Genomic DNA, 17,092 nt, shown 5'->3' on the forward strand with positions numbered 1-17,092 from the left:
CACTGTTGTATCATCTATGTAATATACTCTTAATAACTACATCCTCGCTACCAGTATATCATGAAATAGAACTTCGTTCGCCCTTTCAGTGAACACCCATGGCTTATTTCACAGGATGGAAGAGTTGGCACACTGTACAAGAGCACTGAATATGCAACAAGGATAAATTAACTTAATGTGTTGACTGGCATTTAATAGATTAATAATAACCTATTCCAGGCCCTAAGAAGTGAAACAATTGGGGATTCACAGACATACAACTCTGAAATAAGTACCTTGACCTGCCAAGATGGGACAGCCAGCTGTTCCTCTGTCTAATGTAATTTCTGCCAAAGCCACACTTGTCACAACCTAACAAACTCAAAGATGTTACCATGAGGCTCTACCTCATTTGGCATGAGGTTGCAGTTTCCTATGGGAAATGCCCTGATGGAACTGGACACCTTATCACTGAAAAAAATCAGATCTTTACTCACATTTGAAGTGGAGGAGCCAGCCTGGGGGGGGGGGGAGATTGCTGTGGCCACTGGTAGTAGATAACATGACCTGACTAGACAGGCAAGGTGATGTTACATGAAAGATCAGTTCACCAGAAGTCATTCTTTTTCAAACAACTATGTGACCCCCATTCAGCCTGGGGGCAGTCTGTTCAAAGAGGTCTCTCCAAGTTCGAGGAGTCACTTGCCAAGGAATCGGAGGCAAAGAGACAGAAGGGAAGCCGGTAGCCAGGAAGACAGACCAGAATCGGACTTCGTTTGTGTTTGGTGTGGGATGGACTGCCACTCTCGGATTGGCCTCATCAGTCACACCAGACGCTGCACCAGGATTGACAACTAGGGCGCAACTCCATAGTCTCCCGAGACTGAAGGATGCCTACTATGTGACCCCATCTTGGAAATGTGACAACTAGGAGGGAAGGAGGTAAAACTTGAGGCCTGTTACACCGGAAAAAGATATCTTGGGCAACCCACCTGGGTGAGGGCCTCGTTATTGAGAGGGCAACCACAGGTAATGTATACTGCTTTAGCTACACAGAACTGCTGTGCAGCTTGTGCCCCCTGCATCACTTAATAACGATGAAATAAATTAATCACAAAATAATTGCAATTAGTGTCATAGAAGATCCTGTTGTATAGCATGTATATTTGTATACGGTTCACACAGTGAATGCAATGTTTGTTATGTTCACAGCAGTTCTGTGCATCTATGTGTGATGTAATGAGACTTTGTATTCCTTTAGAAATTAAATTTGTGGAAAGTGATTCATATTCATGATTTGATGACAGAAATCTGATGATAATGGCAGTTGTGACTACTTCACAATGTATGTAGCTCTGTTGTCAGGTGATGTCTGCTTGTAAAGTGTGGCTCTGTGCTGTGCTTGGATTTCATTACCACACCCACCAGAATTGCTTAGTCATGTGTTGTACATAAAAATGTACAGTAGTGATGTATGTACTATAATGTAATAACAGCAACAACTTTTTTTTTTATTGATTAAAGAATATAACAGTGTGCATATTAGTGTCAAATAAATGTGTACTTAGAACCTACATGTTCTGTGATACATATAACATTGACGTCCCAGTGCATCACTGCACTTGGAAAAAAAGCAATAACAATATGAAGAAAATAAAATATGGTCAATGCATGTACTTAAAACTTGGTGCTAGGCCGACCTTGGATTGTGTTTGGGGATTATCACCCTCACCAGGCCTGTTTCTAGTGGCTCCATATGGTGCATAAACATGTATTGTTATATATAGAACATGGATAGTGTAATAAAAACAAAATCTGTATGTTTTATTGTTCAAAGAATATAACATTGTGTGCATATTGATAAATAAATCTATATAACTATGATCTACCTGTTCTGTGATGCTAATAACTGACAACTTAATGCCTTGGAAAAAAAGCTGGTAATATTTTTCACATTGCTAGCCAGCTTGAAGAGCCCAGCAAGTTTAGTCGGGAATGTGTGGTGCTGAACTGCCAAGTGTTAACAATCAGCGAGTGATAACAATACATAGTGTTTTGATGGCGATTGTAGAATAAAGGATGAAAGTACAAAACATTTGGTCAAATTATCTTTTTGAAGGATGCCATGGGTCAAAACATTAGTCCATAAATGTTTTACATTGTAACCATGTCTATCTGAATATTCTGATAAAATCTTATCCAGGCATATTTCTCATGTGGGTTAACCCCTGCACTGTTCACTTGTTTAGCTGACAAGCCCCAGATGCTCAAGAACAAATAAATTCAAAAGAAATAGATTTCTTTCTAATCTTATTAAAATATGAAAAAAAAATTGTTACTACTGTATACTAACTTTGGCCATGGTAGAGCTGGAAAATATGGCAATTAACTATACCAGGTTGACTAATAAGTTATTGGCACCAATTATAATATAAAATATGGTACCAGATATGTTTAATACAGTATCTCTAGAATGAAGTCTTTGTCAAACAGAACACCTATCATAAAAATGTTTGCACTACATATAGTGCAACTTGAGAGAAATGGCTTGATGCATTCTGGGAGGCTGAGCCAAACACTACACATATTCATATAATGCCTTTTAACTTTTACAATCCATAGTGTCAATACATATACTGTATTTTATAATTTTTACAAATGTGTTTCCTCACTTTAATTTTATTTTTTGTGTGAGCGTGCAAATGGTAAAACTATTTAGTTTTTTATATGGTATGAATCCACCCTGAAGGAGTTACTAACCCAGTGGCAGTAAGGCATCTATGATAGCCACTTATTAATCACAACAAATTATGAAAAAATAAAACGTATGCTATTTAATTCAGCTTTTCAAATCAAGAACAATATATGTTAAAAGGCCATAATTTTGCAGTTACTTTAATCAAAAGATAAATCTGTTTCTCAAAACAACAAGGCAAGAAGCAAAGAAAAATACTAACCCAAGAAATATCAGTAATTTGTCTGTATTCTCCCTTCGCCCATATTTATTTAGAATTTTCCTTCCTTGACTAATAACGGATCCCATGGTCTTGAGCTCCTCTTGGGTTGTTCCAATAGTTTGTGATCCTTCCACTGAAAATATTTGGAAACACTTAAAACTTTAAATATTGTAAAATATTTTGTAATACTAACTTCTGGTACTCATGAATGATATCTCGTGCACCATATCTTCCCTCTCCATGATTATCATAACATACCTTAAACCCCTGAATATTTTATTTATTGCTCATTGCAATCTGAGTAATACCTAGTGGTAATTAGTACTGTATCCAGCAATGACACTAGTTAATTGAGCAATAACAAACTTCTCTTGTAGATGATACATTGTTCTGCTTTGTATGAAAGGAAGCAGTTGCTCTCATCTGTGATAAGACCATTTGCAAAGTTACTTATCAAGATAGGTGGATTAATGTCCTTGATCAGAAAACTTACCTAGTTTATCAACAGTAGTGCGGCTCTTTTCTGTATTGTCTCTTATCAACCGTGTTACAGTGAGCAGATCATCCGAAAGTTGGGAAGACTTCTTCATTAACATTTCTCTGCTCATTCGGTCTCGTTGACGAATACCAGCTTCGCCCTCTTCACTCAGCTCAGTGTTGGTAAAGAGTTCATCTTTACTTCGCTGTAAATTTTAAAATGTCTGTTCAGTAAAACTGTAGTATCTAGAAATAATCTTTTGAACCTTAAAATATTTTAATGTTACCACTATTAAGGAAAATAATAGTATAAAAGTAAAAATGTAATAAATAATGTGAAAATAATGATGTAACCTGATTAATGGCAAGCTGAGAGGCAAGGAGAGCATTTCGAAAGGCTCTGTGGTTGTCCTGAAGCATTTTGTCACTCTTGGCAGCTTCCTCGGCCAGTGCAATACGATCCACTTCACTATCTTGTTCCTTAAACAAAATGGAGGGACATGCATATTTTGGGTAAGTACAGGTAAACATATTACGTGCAGCAGGTGCCTATATTTTCTTATTGTCTTTCGAGAATTGTAGAATTAACTTAATCTCTTAAATTTAATTTGTTTCAATACTATTCTAACTGTGGTCTCAAAAATGCTGTTAATACTGTATTATTATACATAATTTACAGACTAGTCTTAATATATTGTGAAACTATAATTTTGTCTCGATATTAGGTGAACATCTTAAAAAATACTGTTATTTATATAGAGTATAGAATACATAATGAATATACTGTGTGTATTTATATATTTATGTATACTGTACATACAGTGGACCTTTAAATAATTATAATTATATTATAAATACATCATAATATTTTAATTTATACAATACAGTATGCTTTTTTGCATAATGTGATTTTCATTTTGTGACCATTAATTTAAACTGAACACACTTATATTACATTCACATTATGCTCGCCTGTCTCACCGAGCAGATAAGGCCAATGACCACCACCACTTTGTTTTCTCTACAATCGTAATGACACTCCCACAATCCTCCCACATGCACCCATTCTATCCACATCCCCACCCACTCACAACCAACCCACTGTCCTGTAATGACCATAAAAGAACTGAAAGAGGAATTGAGAAGTAGCAGCAAACTAATAACAGACATCAGGGCTGAAGGAGATCAACTGAAATTAGAGAACCAAGGCAGGGAAGTGAGTGTTAATGAGCTGAAGAAAAAGTTAAAGGTAGTAGTATAGGAAGGTAAAAATGCAAAGGATTCGGCTAGAGAAGCAACAGAACGATTACCAAAAAGTGGAGAAAGCGATGAAACAATGAGGGTCACGTGCCAAAAGAACTTTTCCAGAAGTAGCCAAAAAAAATAGAGGCAAGGCAAATAGTAAAAGAGGCTATCAGATCAAAGCAGGTAGTGTATTACAATAAACAATAATTAGAAAGTGAGGCTATCAATTATTATAAACAATCTGACCAGAACCAGAGGAAGCCATATGACAAGGAGAAGATGGAGACTGGGAAGAGTTAAAGGGATCCTAGACAAAGTGTAGGCAACCCAAAAAATATAAAACTTTTTAGGATAGGGAGGGACAACAAAGACCAGTGTGGGATTACCTTCCAAAGAAGTCTTTAACGGAAGTATATATTGGCAAAGAGAAGAGAAGATTATGGGATAGGGGGAAGATACACCCAGGTGGTCATTGTTCAGGACATGAGTAAGGAAGCTAAGAGAAATAGAAAGAGGGAGAGGAAATGGAGTTGGGAGGGAACACATTCTCCCAAGTGCTTCAATAGGAGACTGAAATAGAAGGGAGGTTCCAGAGCAGAAAGATAATCAGTCGCAACAAGAAATTGGGCCTAATCACACTGGTGAGGAAAGAGCCCAGAGGAACAAGTGCAAGTCTAGACCAATACAGTACTCACAGATGCCATCCTCAGAAATGAGACTAGACTAGGGAAGGAAGAGTAGCCCTACTAATACAAGAACATCAGAGCTTTGAAAAGATAGATATCTCAGAGATAATCAACCAGAAGGATTTTATACTAGGTAAAATAATTGTGAGGACCAAGAAGAGAGTGTTAGGTGTTATTTACAACCCTCTATTAATTACAGGAAGGTCAAGGGAGGAATATGATAAATGAATTGAAACATGCTAGAATAGAAAAGGCAGCCATAGTGGTAAGGAGAACCGGAGCAAAGATCCTAATACTGGGGGATTTTAACTACAGGGAAATAGACTAGTTAACAAAGGATCCTCATGGAGTGATATTTGTGGACACTACAGATAGATTTCCTATGGCAGCTTATCATGGAGCCGTCCAAATGAAAGAGGTGGTGATCGACCACCTACCCTAGACCTAGTGTTGACCCAAAATGAAGAAAATATAGAGAACTTAAAATTCGAGGTACCATTAGGAGCCAGTGACCACTGCATTATTGTGTTTGATTACATTGTAGAACAAAAAGAGTGGGAAAAAGGGCAAAGAGCAAGAGAATATGGAAGAGGGGACTACAGGATTGTTAAGTATTATCTGTAGGAGGTTCAATAGGAGATTGAAATGGAAGGGAAGTCAGTAAATGAGATGATGGAACCCATAACACAGAAATGTAAAGAAGTAACAACAGTTCATATATCTCAGGAGGGAAATGGACAAAATGAGAACAGCAAACCCATGCTTGAAAAATGTAAGAAGGAAAAGAAGACAAAAAACCAGCGTTGAATATAATGAAACGCCATTTTCTGGGCGAGACCCAGAGGTTTCACCTAGGAAAGCTCCAAGGACTCCCGCAGACCCTGAAGCTATCGGGCTAATGTGCGATAGACCCGAGCATTAGCCTATGGAGTTCAACCTACAGGGAACCACGAGCGTAGGCCATATACAGTGGAACCTCGAATAACGAATTTAATCTGTTCCAGCGCCACGATCATCATGTGAAATGGATGTCATACAACACGAATGTCCCCATTGACAATAATGGAAATCAAATTAATCCGTTCTACCATCGAAAAACATCAATATGATATTCGATGTTTTAAATAATGGAGCAGCCTACTTTACATACACTGAACAAACCTTTATGACATTTTTCTTTCTTCAAATTTGTTCAATAATTTTTTTTCATTTGTCTTATAGCAAAAGGTTCGTTTGGTGTTCAGCAGGTAGGCTGCTCCATGTTTCTTAAATAAAAAAAAATTGAAAAACAACAAATGTCAAAAAGGTTCGTTCAATGGTCGGCACTTAGGCTGCTCCATGTTTCTTAAATAAAAAAAAATAAATTAAAAAAAACAGTTGTAACAATTTGGAAAACCGACAAATGCCATAAAGGTTCATTCAGTGTTTGTCGGGTAGACTGCTCCATAATACAGTAGCAATCTTTCTTTGTTTCAAATGTGTTCCATTTGTTTTGTATTTTTTCATTTATGTCTCGATAATGGAGCGATAATCTCCTTCAAGAGAGATTTGGCCTGCTCTTTCCTATCGTCATGTTACTTGAGTACATCTTCAACCTCTAGATACTACAAGCAAGTGTAGTACATACTTAGTCAAATACGTTTTGCCAGGCGCAAACGAATCACACTCGCTCTCCATCTCCCCCCTCCCTCGTCGCCGATCACCAAACTAGCATTTCCAGCCTGCCAGCTTCTGATTGGTGAATCGATGTCTGCACCACTGCACTTATGCACCTCAGCGCCATCTACCTAGCCGATGTCTGGGCCTGCACCAGCCATTGAAGTTAGAATATTCTGTGCTCTCAAGCTGAAACAACCATCTGATATACGCTCTGTCAATTAGTGGATGTTCTCAGCCAGCGCTTTATTCTCAGCACCTGTTAATTTCATTTTGTCTTTATCCATTTTAGAGTAACGTCACCACTACAGTATATTATTTTATGTTATTTTTTTAATCTTGTGAGTTTGCACTGTACATAGCCAAGGAATTGTCTTATTTATAATTTGTTTTAAATTTAATTAAAGTTTCATTGTTCATACTATTTGTTTTGCTTGTTTTGCCTTACTTTGCCACAGGACACAACAGCTATGCAGTCATCTTTTTTTTTTTAAATGTGATAGGCATTGACACCAGCCACTGGGAGGACTGCCAAACACCTACACTTCTTTTTTCCATTACAAAATATAAATATATATATATATATATATATATATATATATATATATATATATATATATATATATATTTATATATATATATATATATATGTCGTACCTAGTAGCCAGAACTCACTTTTTGTCCTACTATTCAAGGCCCGATTTGCCTAATAAGCCAAGTCTTCCTGAATTAATATATTTTTTCTAATTTTTTTCTAATGAAATGATAAAGCTACCCATTTCATTATGTATGAGGTCAATTTTTTTTTATTGGAGTTAAAATTAACGTAGATATATGACCGAACCTAACCAACCCTACCTAACCTAACCTAACCTATCTTTATAGGTTAGGTTTGGTTAGGTAGCCGAAAAAGTTAGGTTAGGTTAGGTTAGGTAGGTTAGGTAGTCGAAAAACAATTAATTCATGAAAACTTGGCTTATTAGGCAAATCGGGCCTTGAATAGTAGGCCAAAAAGTGAGTTCTGGCTACTAGGTACGACATATATATATATATATATATATATATATATATATATATATATATATATATGCGAACAAGCCTGAATGGTCCCCAGGACATATGCAACTGAAAACTCACACCCCAGAAGTGACTCGAACCCATACTCCCAGAAGCAACGCATCTGGTATGTACAAGACGCCTTAATCCACTTGACCATCACGACCGGACATAATGAGGTGATAGCCGAGGCTATTTGAACCACCCCACCGCCGGCACTCGGATAGTTATCTTGGGCATAGCATTTTACCAAATCACCTCATTCTTTGGGGCAACACGTGAGGAACACAAATGCGAACAAGCCTGAATGGTCCCCAGGACATATGCAACTGAAAACTCACACCCCAGAAGTGACTCGAACCCATACTCCCAGAAGCAACGCATCTGGTATGTACAAGACGCCTTAATCCACTTGACCATCACGACCGGACATAATGAGGTGATAGCCGAGGCTATTTGAACCACCCCACCGCCGGCACTCGGATAGTTATCTTGGGCATAGCATTTTACCAAATCACCTCATTCTTTGGGGCAACACGTGAGGAACACAAATGCGAACAAGCCTGAATGGTCCCCAGGACATATGCAACTGAAAACTCACACCCCAGAAGTGACTCGAACCCATACTCCCAGAAGCAACGCATCTGGTATGTACAAGACGCCTTAATCCACTTGACCATCACGACCGGACATAATGAGGTGATAGCCGAGGCTATTTGAACCACCCCACCGCCGGCACTCGGATAGTTATCTTGGGCATAGCATTTTACCAAATCACCTCATTCTTTGGGGCAACACGTGAGGAACACAAATGCGAACAAGCCTGAATGGTCCCCAGGACATATGCAACTGAAAACTCACACCCCAGAAGTGACTCGAACCCATACTCCCAGAAGCAACGCATCTGGTATGTACAAGACGCCTTAATCCACTTGACCATCACGACCGGACATAATGAGGTGATAGCCGAGGCTATTTGAACCACCCCACCGCCGGCACTCGGATAGTTATCTTGGGCATAGCATTTTACCAAATCACCTCATTCTTTGGGGCAACACGTGAGGAACACAAATGCGAACAAGCCTGAATGGTCCCCAGGACATATGCAACTGAAAACTCACACCCCAGAAGTGACTCGAACCCATACTCCCAGAAGCAACGCATCTGGTATGTACAAGACGCCTTAATCCACTTGACCATCACGACCGGACATAATGAGGTGATAGCCGAGGCTATTTGAACCACCCCACCGCCGGCACTCGGATAGTTATCTTGGGCATAGCATTTTACCAAATCACCTCATTCTTTGGGGCAACACGTGAGGAACACAAATGCGAACAAGCCTGAATGGTCCCCAGGACATATGCAACTGAAAACTCACACCCCAGAAGTGACTCGAACCCATACTCCCAGAAGCAACGCATCTGGTATGTACAAGACGCCTTAATCCACTTGACCATCACGACCGGACATAATGAGGTGATAGCCGAGGCTATTTGAACCACCCCACCGCCGGCACTCGGATAGTTATCTTGGGCATAGCATTTTACCAAATCACCTCATTCTTTGGGGCAACACGTGAGGAACACAAATGCGAACAAGCCTGAATGGTCCCCAGGACATATGCAACTGAAAACTCACACCCCAGAAGTGACTCGAACCCATACTCCCAGAAGCAACGCATCTGGTATGTACAAGACGCCTTAATCCACTTGACCATCACGACCGGACATAATGAGGTGATAGCCGAGGCTATTTGAACCACCCCACCGCCGGCACTCGGATAGTTATCTTGGGCATAGCATTTTACCAAATCACCTCATTCTTTGGGGCAACACGTGAGGAACACAAATGCGAACAAGCCTGAATGGTCCCCAGGACATATGCAACTGAAAACTCACACCCCAGAAGTGACTCGAACCCATACTCCCAGAAGCAACGCATCTGGTATGTACAAGACGCCTTAATCCACTTGACCATCACGACCGGACATAATGAGGTGATAGCCGAGGCTATTTGAACCACCCCACCGCCGGCACTCGGATAGTTATCTTGGGCATAGCATTTTACCAAATCACCTCATTCTTTGGGGCAACACGTGAGGAACACAAATGCGAACAAGCCTGAATGGTCCCCAGGACATATGCAACTGAAAACTCACACCCCAGAAGTGACTCGAACCCATACTCCCAGAAGCAACGCATCTGGTATGTACAAGACGCCTTAATCCACTTGACCATCACGACCGGACATAATGAGGTGATAGCCGAGGCTATTTGAACCACCCCACCGCCGGCACTCGGATAGTTATCTTGGGCATAGCATTTTACCAAATCACCTCATTCTTTGGGGCAACACGTGAGGAACACAAATGCGAACAAGCCTGAATGGTCCCCAGGACATATGCAACTGAAAACTCACACCCCAGAAGTGACTCGAACCCATACTCCCAGAAGCAACGCATCTGGTATGTACAAGACGCCTTAATCCACTTGACCATCACGACCGGACATAATGAGGTGATACACTTCTGGGGTGTGAGTTTTCAGTTGCATATGTCCTGGGGACCATTCAGGCTTGTTCGCATTTGTGTTCCTCACGTGTTGCCCCAAAGAATGAGGTGATTTGGTAAAATGCTATGCCCAAGATAACTATCCGAGTGCCGGCGGTGGGGTGGTTCAAATAGCCTCGGCTATCACCTCATTATGTCCGGTCGTGATGGTCAAGTGGATTAAGGCGTCTTGTACATACCAGATGCGTTGCTTCTGGGAGTATGGGTTCGAGTAATGAGGTGATACACTTCTGGGGTGTGAGTTTTCAGTTGCATATGTCCTGGGGACCATTCAGGCTTGTTCGCATTTGTGTTCCTCACGTGTTGCCCCAAAGAATGAGGTGATTTGGTAAAATGCTATGCCCAAGATAACTATCCGAGTGCCGGCGGTGGGGTGGTTCAAATAGCCTCGGCTATCACCTCATTATGTCCGGTCGTGATGGTCAAGTGGATTAAGGCGTCTTGTACATACCAGATGCGTTGCTTCTGGGAGTATGGGTTCGAGTCACTTCTGGGGTGTGAGTTTTCAGTTGCATATGTCCTGGGGACCATTCAGGCTTGTTCGCATTTGTGTTCCTCACGTGTTGCCCCAAAGAATGAGGTGATTTGGTAAAATGCTATGCCCAAGATAACTATCCGAGTGCCGGCGGTGGGGTGGTTCAAATAGCCTCGGCTATCACCTCATTATGTCCGGTCGTGATGGTCAAGTGGATTAAGGCGTCTTGTACATACCAGATGCGTTGCTTCTGGGAGTATGGGTTCGAGTCACTTCTGGGGTGTGAGTTTTCAGTTGCATATGTCCTGGGGACCATTCAGGCTTGTTCGCATTTGTGTTCCTCACGTGTTGCCCCAAAGAATGAGGTGATTTGGTAAAATGCTATGCCCAAGATAACTATCCGAGTGCCGGCGGTGGGGTGGTTCAAATAGCCTCGGCTATCACCTCATTATGTCCGGTCGTGATGGTCAAGTGGATTAAGGCGTCTTGTACATACCAGATGCGTTGCTTCTGGGAGTATGGGTTCGAGTCACTTCTGGGGTGTGAGTTTTCAGTTGCATATGTCCTGGGGACCATTCAGGCTTGTTCGCATTTGTGTTCCTCACGTGTTGCCCCAAAGAATGAGGTGATTTGGTAAAATGCTATGCCCAAGATAACTATCCGAGTGCCGGCGGTGGGGTGGTTCAAATAGCCTCGGCTATCACCTCATTATGTCCGGTCGTGATGGTCAAGTGGATTAAGGCGTCTTGTACATACCAGATGCGTTGCTTCTGGGAGTATGGGTTCGAGTCACTTCTGGGGTGTGAGTTTTCAGTTGCATATGTCCTGGGGACCATTCAGGCTTGTTCGCATTTGTGTTCCTCACGTGTTGCCCCAAAGAATGAGGTGATTTGGTAAAATGCTATGCCCAAGATAACTATCCGAGTGCCGGCGGTGGGGTGGTTCAAATAGCCTCGGCTATCACCTCATTATGTCCGGTCGTGATGGTCAAGTGGATTAAGGCGTCTTGTACATACCAGATGCGTTGCTTCTGGGAGTATGGGTTCGAGTCACTTCTGGGGTGTGAGTTTTCAGATATATATATATATATATATATATATATATATATATATATATATAAAATTAAGTTAATTAAAAGTTAATAAAGTTAATAATTAATTAAGTTAATAAAGTTAAAATCAATTAAAATTAATATATACTTAAAATTAAGTATAAAAATATAAATTTTTCATATCATAAGTGATATTTAATTAGTTTATATACTGTAAGAGTGTGTGTGTGTGTGTCTACATCTACATCTACATCCATACATACATACATACATACATATATATATATATATATATATATATATATATATATATATATATATATGTATGTATATATATATATATATATATATATATATATATATATATATATATATATATATATATATATATATATATATATATACAGACACACACACTCTTACAGTATATAAACTAATTAAATATCACTTATGATATGAAAAAATTATATTTTTATACTTAATTTTAAGTGAACAAACCTGTGCTAAACGCTTCAATTCATCAATTTGCTCTCGAAGCTGACAGATACGTGAGCGAACCAAAGATCCAATATCATCCAGTTCAGCCTGAGATCCACTATGGTCACGTATTTCCTGTTAAGTAAAAATGCTCACGATATGATGTGCTTTTTTGTGATATGTAAGTTATTAAGCAAATAATGTATCATATGGAAAATTAACAGTTTTGAGTGAATACTTATTTTAAAAAACCAGCATTGAATGTAATGAAACACCATTTTCTGGGTGAGACCCAGAGGATCCCCAGAGCTATACCAGGCTGATGTGTATATATCAGACCATGGCAACATTCAATCGATGGAGTTCTTAGCCTACCGGGGACCACGAGCCAGAACCTGCTCTCAGAGAGGCACGAGGAGCAATGACCTATAGACACCCCCATGTAATTGGCAGCAGTCTATGTCTGCCATCTACCAGGTCAAGCACCCAGAAAGCTAAGAATCCCAAAATAAGCTACAGCTGGTTAAAAATTGCAAACAAAGCCAAACGAGCAGGCAAAACTTCCCAATCAGAAACAAACAATCTGTAATGTAATACAATAAGTAATGTATTACTAGTGTAAAGTTTGGAGTTTTCATCAGTAAAGTACCCCTATAGTCCACTAGGCAGTTGAAATGACATTCATAAGGATGTGATCATACTTATTCTGCACATGTGAAAGTGAAGAACATGATCAGATTATACTGCATAATATTGTTTAGCTAGGAAGATCAGATTATCAGCTTGGAACACAGCTCTTTTTCCTAATTTAAGCTCAATGAAGAGTAATGCAAATTAGTAAAAATTAAATAGCTTGAGAAAAGCAGCATCAGAGTACAGTAATAAAGTGAAATTACAATGAGGAAATAGATTAAGGAAATTAATGCAAAGAAATACCTGTGATGCATTATGAATTTTAATAAATGGGTTAACATTGTGTGGGATATGCAAATTATCAGCCTGAATAGGAACAAATTATAACACTTATATGGACGAGATGAAAAATATCCCAGGGAAAAGCTATGTCATAATACATTATGTTTGCACATCTCAGGAGACCGACCTGTATAAGACTCTTCACTGTCACATCATACTTCACTATATCCTGCTTCACGACATTGACATACATTTGGTCATCTTGAGGCATTGTGCCTGAAAATGGTGTTTCTTCACTCTGGAAGAATAAATAATACATTCAACGTTATTAGTATCAAAGATTTAATTAATATATATTATTGAGAATACTGTAATGCTAAACCTGGCAGCATTTAACTCGCATCCTTCAGTCACAAGATTCAATAAATATTGCAGATAAAGTGGCTAATGTAAACCCTGCAATTGTGGCTATCATCAAAATTGTCACCCAGATGTCAACAAAATCAATAAATAATCAATAAACTTAGGGTCTTGTAGTACAGCTAGCTTTGTTCTCGACTCACAATCGAGGATCATGGGTTCAATTCCCAGGAGATACAGAAATTGTTCGGCATATTTCCCTTCACCAAATGTTTCTGTTCACCCAACAGGAAATAGGTACCTAGAAGTTAGGCAACTGTTGTATTTATTTAGAGTTGCATCCCAGGAAAGTAAGAGGTTCAACTTTGGAGGACCTCAATACACGTTTAAAGTATATATTACATGCATATATTCATTAATTAATTAAATACATAGGCTTCCTGTCCTTAGCAAAACAAACAAATTAAAAAATAAAAATTCATTGTTTAACTCTTTATAAAATGATAAAAATACACAGAAAATCATATGTACCTTTATTGTGGCCTGGACAGTGGTCAATACAGTAGTTCTGGCATTTGTTACATTACATTGTGATGGGAGGAGCCACAACCAAACAAAACAACATTTTGTTGTTCACTCAAAAGCAAGTAATCTACATGTAAATGTATACAGTTAAGATAAAGTATTTATGCTGCCCGGATATGTGCAGTCGTCATCAAATGTTACCTATTGTTGGTGACAGGATGCCTTTATTTAGGTTTAACAAGGTTTCCCTTGGCCAACTACTGACCTCCATCAAGATGCAACCCATACCAATTGTTTAACGTCTGGGTGTACCTATTTAGAGCTAGATGAACAGACGAAAGAAACATGCTTACACACAATCTATGTACTGTACCATCTATGACATTATGCCCTAGAATTGAACCCACTACTCTCAATTGTGAGCTGACAACATATACCACTGTGCAACAGGACTCCTTTTTGAGACCAGGAGCTGATGTCCAACTCAAAATTTATATTGTAGCCTCCCATGACTGTTGGATAATCATAATGCTAGAAAATATCCATCTAGATAATGCTAGATGAATAATTTGTGCTAGATAATCAACACATGATATTAATTGCACTTTGATGGTCAAGTAAGACTGAGTAGCTCAATGATTCTTCAAGATTATATTGTATGAAGTGATCCAGACCTATAAACAAATGGAAGAATCTGCACAAATGCCATAACCTTTAACTCAATCATCTGTGGCTGCTTAGGATCTTTGTTGATATGCCTAAAAAAATTTGAATAAAGTGCAATATTTACATTACGTTATATTACTTTACTAGGCTTAGGTGATGGAATTTCATCAAGCTTTGGTACCTTTTACCAAGCTGGGGAGATGATGGTCATTACCCGTCTCGCTGTATGTTAGGAACCAGCTCATCACCAACAATCAAACTTAACATTTTTATTTTTTACTTATTTACAAGAAGGTACAATGGATTTGAGATTACATAAGATTGGTATTTTTACATTCTTGCAAAGCCACTAGCACGCATAGCATTTTCGGCAGGTCCTTAATCTAACATATAATGTAAGATGAGAAGGTACATTGTAGCAAGGTTTTTTTTATCAACAAATAACAATAATATAAAGTGACAGGGGATTACACTGGCAAGGATATGTGCCTTAAGTACTAATATTGGGGAAGTTGGTAGTACAAGACACAGTGTCAGTTTGAAGCACAAGGTAGGAAACTATGAGGATGAAATGAGGTACTTTTTGGTTTTACTTTTGAACAGGTTGGATAATTTTTGTTAATTCATCAGGGAGTGAGTTCCAAACACTGGGTCCTTTTATTTGCATGGAGTGTTTGCACAGATTTAGTTTGACTGGGGATATCAAAGAGATATTTATTTCTGGTGTGGTGCTCATGGGTTCTATTACACCTATCAAGGAAAAGTAACAGATCAAGATTAGCCTTTAGGAACACAGTTTTGTACATGTAAATATCACATGAGAATGTGTGGAGTGAATTTATGTTTAGCATGTTAAGGATCTTAAACAGAGGGGCTGTGTGTTGTCTGAAGTGATTGGTTTTAAGCAATTGAATTATGGATATAATGTCTATCGTGCTGACTGGTAAAAGAAGTAGAGTTAGGATAGCTGCCGGTGAGATACGTAGTAACATGTGTCTGGGCCGCTGCAATTTTTCTGGCAAGGTTAGCAGTAAATGATCAAAATAAGGAAGGTAGGAATAATCTGGAGAAAGTGCCAAGCCATTACGACTATATAGCACTGGGAAGGGGTCAGGATAAGGATTTGGGTTGGGATGGGGGGGGGGGTAGGGGGGAGGAATGGTACCCAACCACTTGGATGGTCGGGGATTTAACGCCGACCTGCATGAAGTGAGACGTATCGCTCTACCGTCCAGCCCAAGTGGTTGGACAAAGAAGCTATTAAATTCAGTTGCAATATCTAAGAGTGTTATAACCATCTTTGGAGAGTTTTATCTGTCTGTTATGTGATTGTTGTTTAGACCCTAGGGACCAGATTCACGAAGCAGTTACGCAAGTACTTACGAACGTGTACATCTTTCCTCAATCTTTGACAGCTTTGGTTACATTTATTAAACAGTTTACAAGCATGAAAACTTGCCAATCAGACACACTTACCTGACACCTGAGACACTCTCCTGACACACTTACCTGACTTCTTGATAGTAGGTGCAGTTTGCATGAAGTGTTTGTCCTCCCGATGACTGCTACACTCGCCTGACAACTGACAGATCCTCCAGCATCAGCCTGGCTCAGGGACGGTCTCTATAAATGTTGTTGACGCCCGCCTCTATATTTCACATGTGAAAGGATTATTTACGAGCGTTAAAATGCCACAGTATTTATGGGTGTTAAAATGCGCACTCAAAAGTTAAAATATTTCCCCGAGCAATAAATGTAAGGCTCTGCAAGGAGCCTGAGCTAAACTGAGTTACCAACATTTTTTAAAGGTGTCTTATTTATTTATTTATTTATTTATTTATATATATAAAAGAAGATACATTGGGATTGTGAGGATACATAGCATAGTAATTACAGCCTTGTAAAGACTGTATTATAAATATTATAAATAAAGATTTATTATAAATATTGCGATCACTTTCACCTAATTGTGCTTGCAGGAATTGGTCTTCAGCA

The 17,092-nt window shown here is 39.2% G+C and overlaps 1 protein-coding gene across 1 annotated transcript; it reads right to left on the reverse strand.

Annotated features, from left to right (window-relative positions):
* Window positions 1-2,566: 2,566 nt before the first annotated feature.
* LOC138359453 (vesicle transport protein SEC20-like) lies at window positions 2,567-16,592 on the reverse strand. Its single transcript, XM_069318622.1, has 6 exons — window positions 16,574-16,592; window positions 13,734-13,844; window positions 12,653-12,766; window positions 3,768-3,893; window positions 3,430-3,619; window positions 2,567-3,069 (listed from the first exon to the last, which is right to left on the reverse strand). The coding sequence occupies exons 2-6, from the start codon at window positions 13,815-13,817 to the stop codon at window positions 2,879-2,881; spliced, it is 705 nt and encodes a 234-aa protein (XP_069174723.1). The 5' UTR covers window positions 13,818-13,844; window positions 16,574-16,592; the 3' UTR covers window positions 2,567-2,878.
* Window positions 16,593-17,092: the final 500 nt, after the last annotated feature.

Source organism: Procambarus clarkii, chromosome 91 (genome assembly GCF_040958095.1).
Source record: "Procambarus clarkii isolate CNS0578487 chromosome 91, FALCON_Pclarkii_2.0, whole genome shotgun sequence".
In the NCBI taxonomy this organism is placed as follows: Eukaryota; Metazoa; Arthropoda; class Malacostraca; order Decapoda; family Cambaridae; genus Procambarus; species Procambarus clarkii.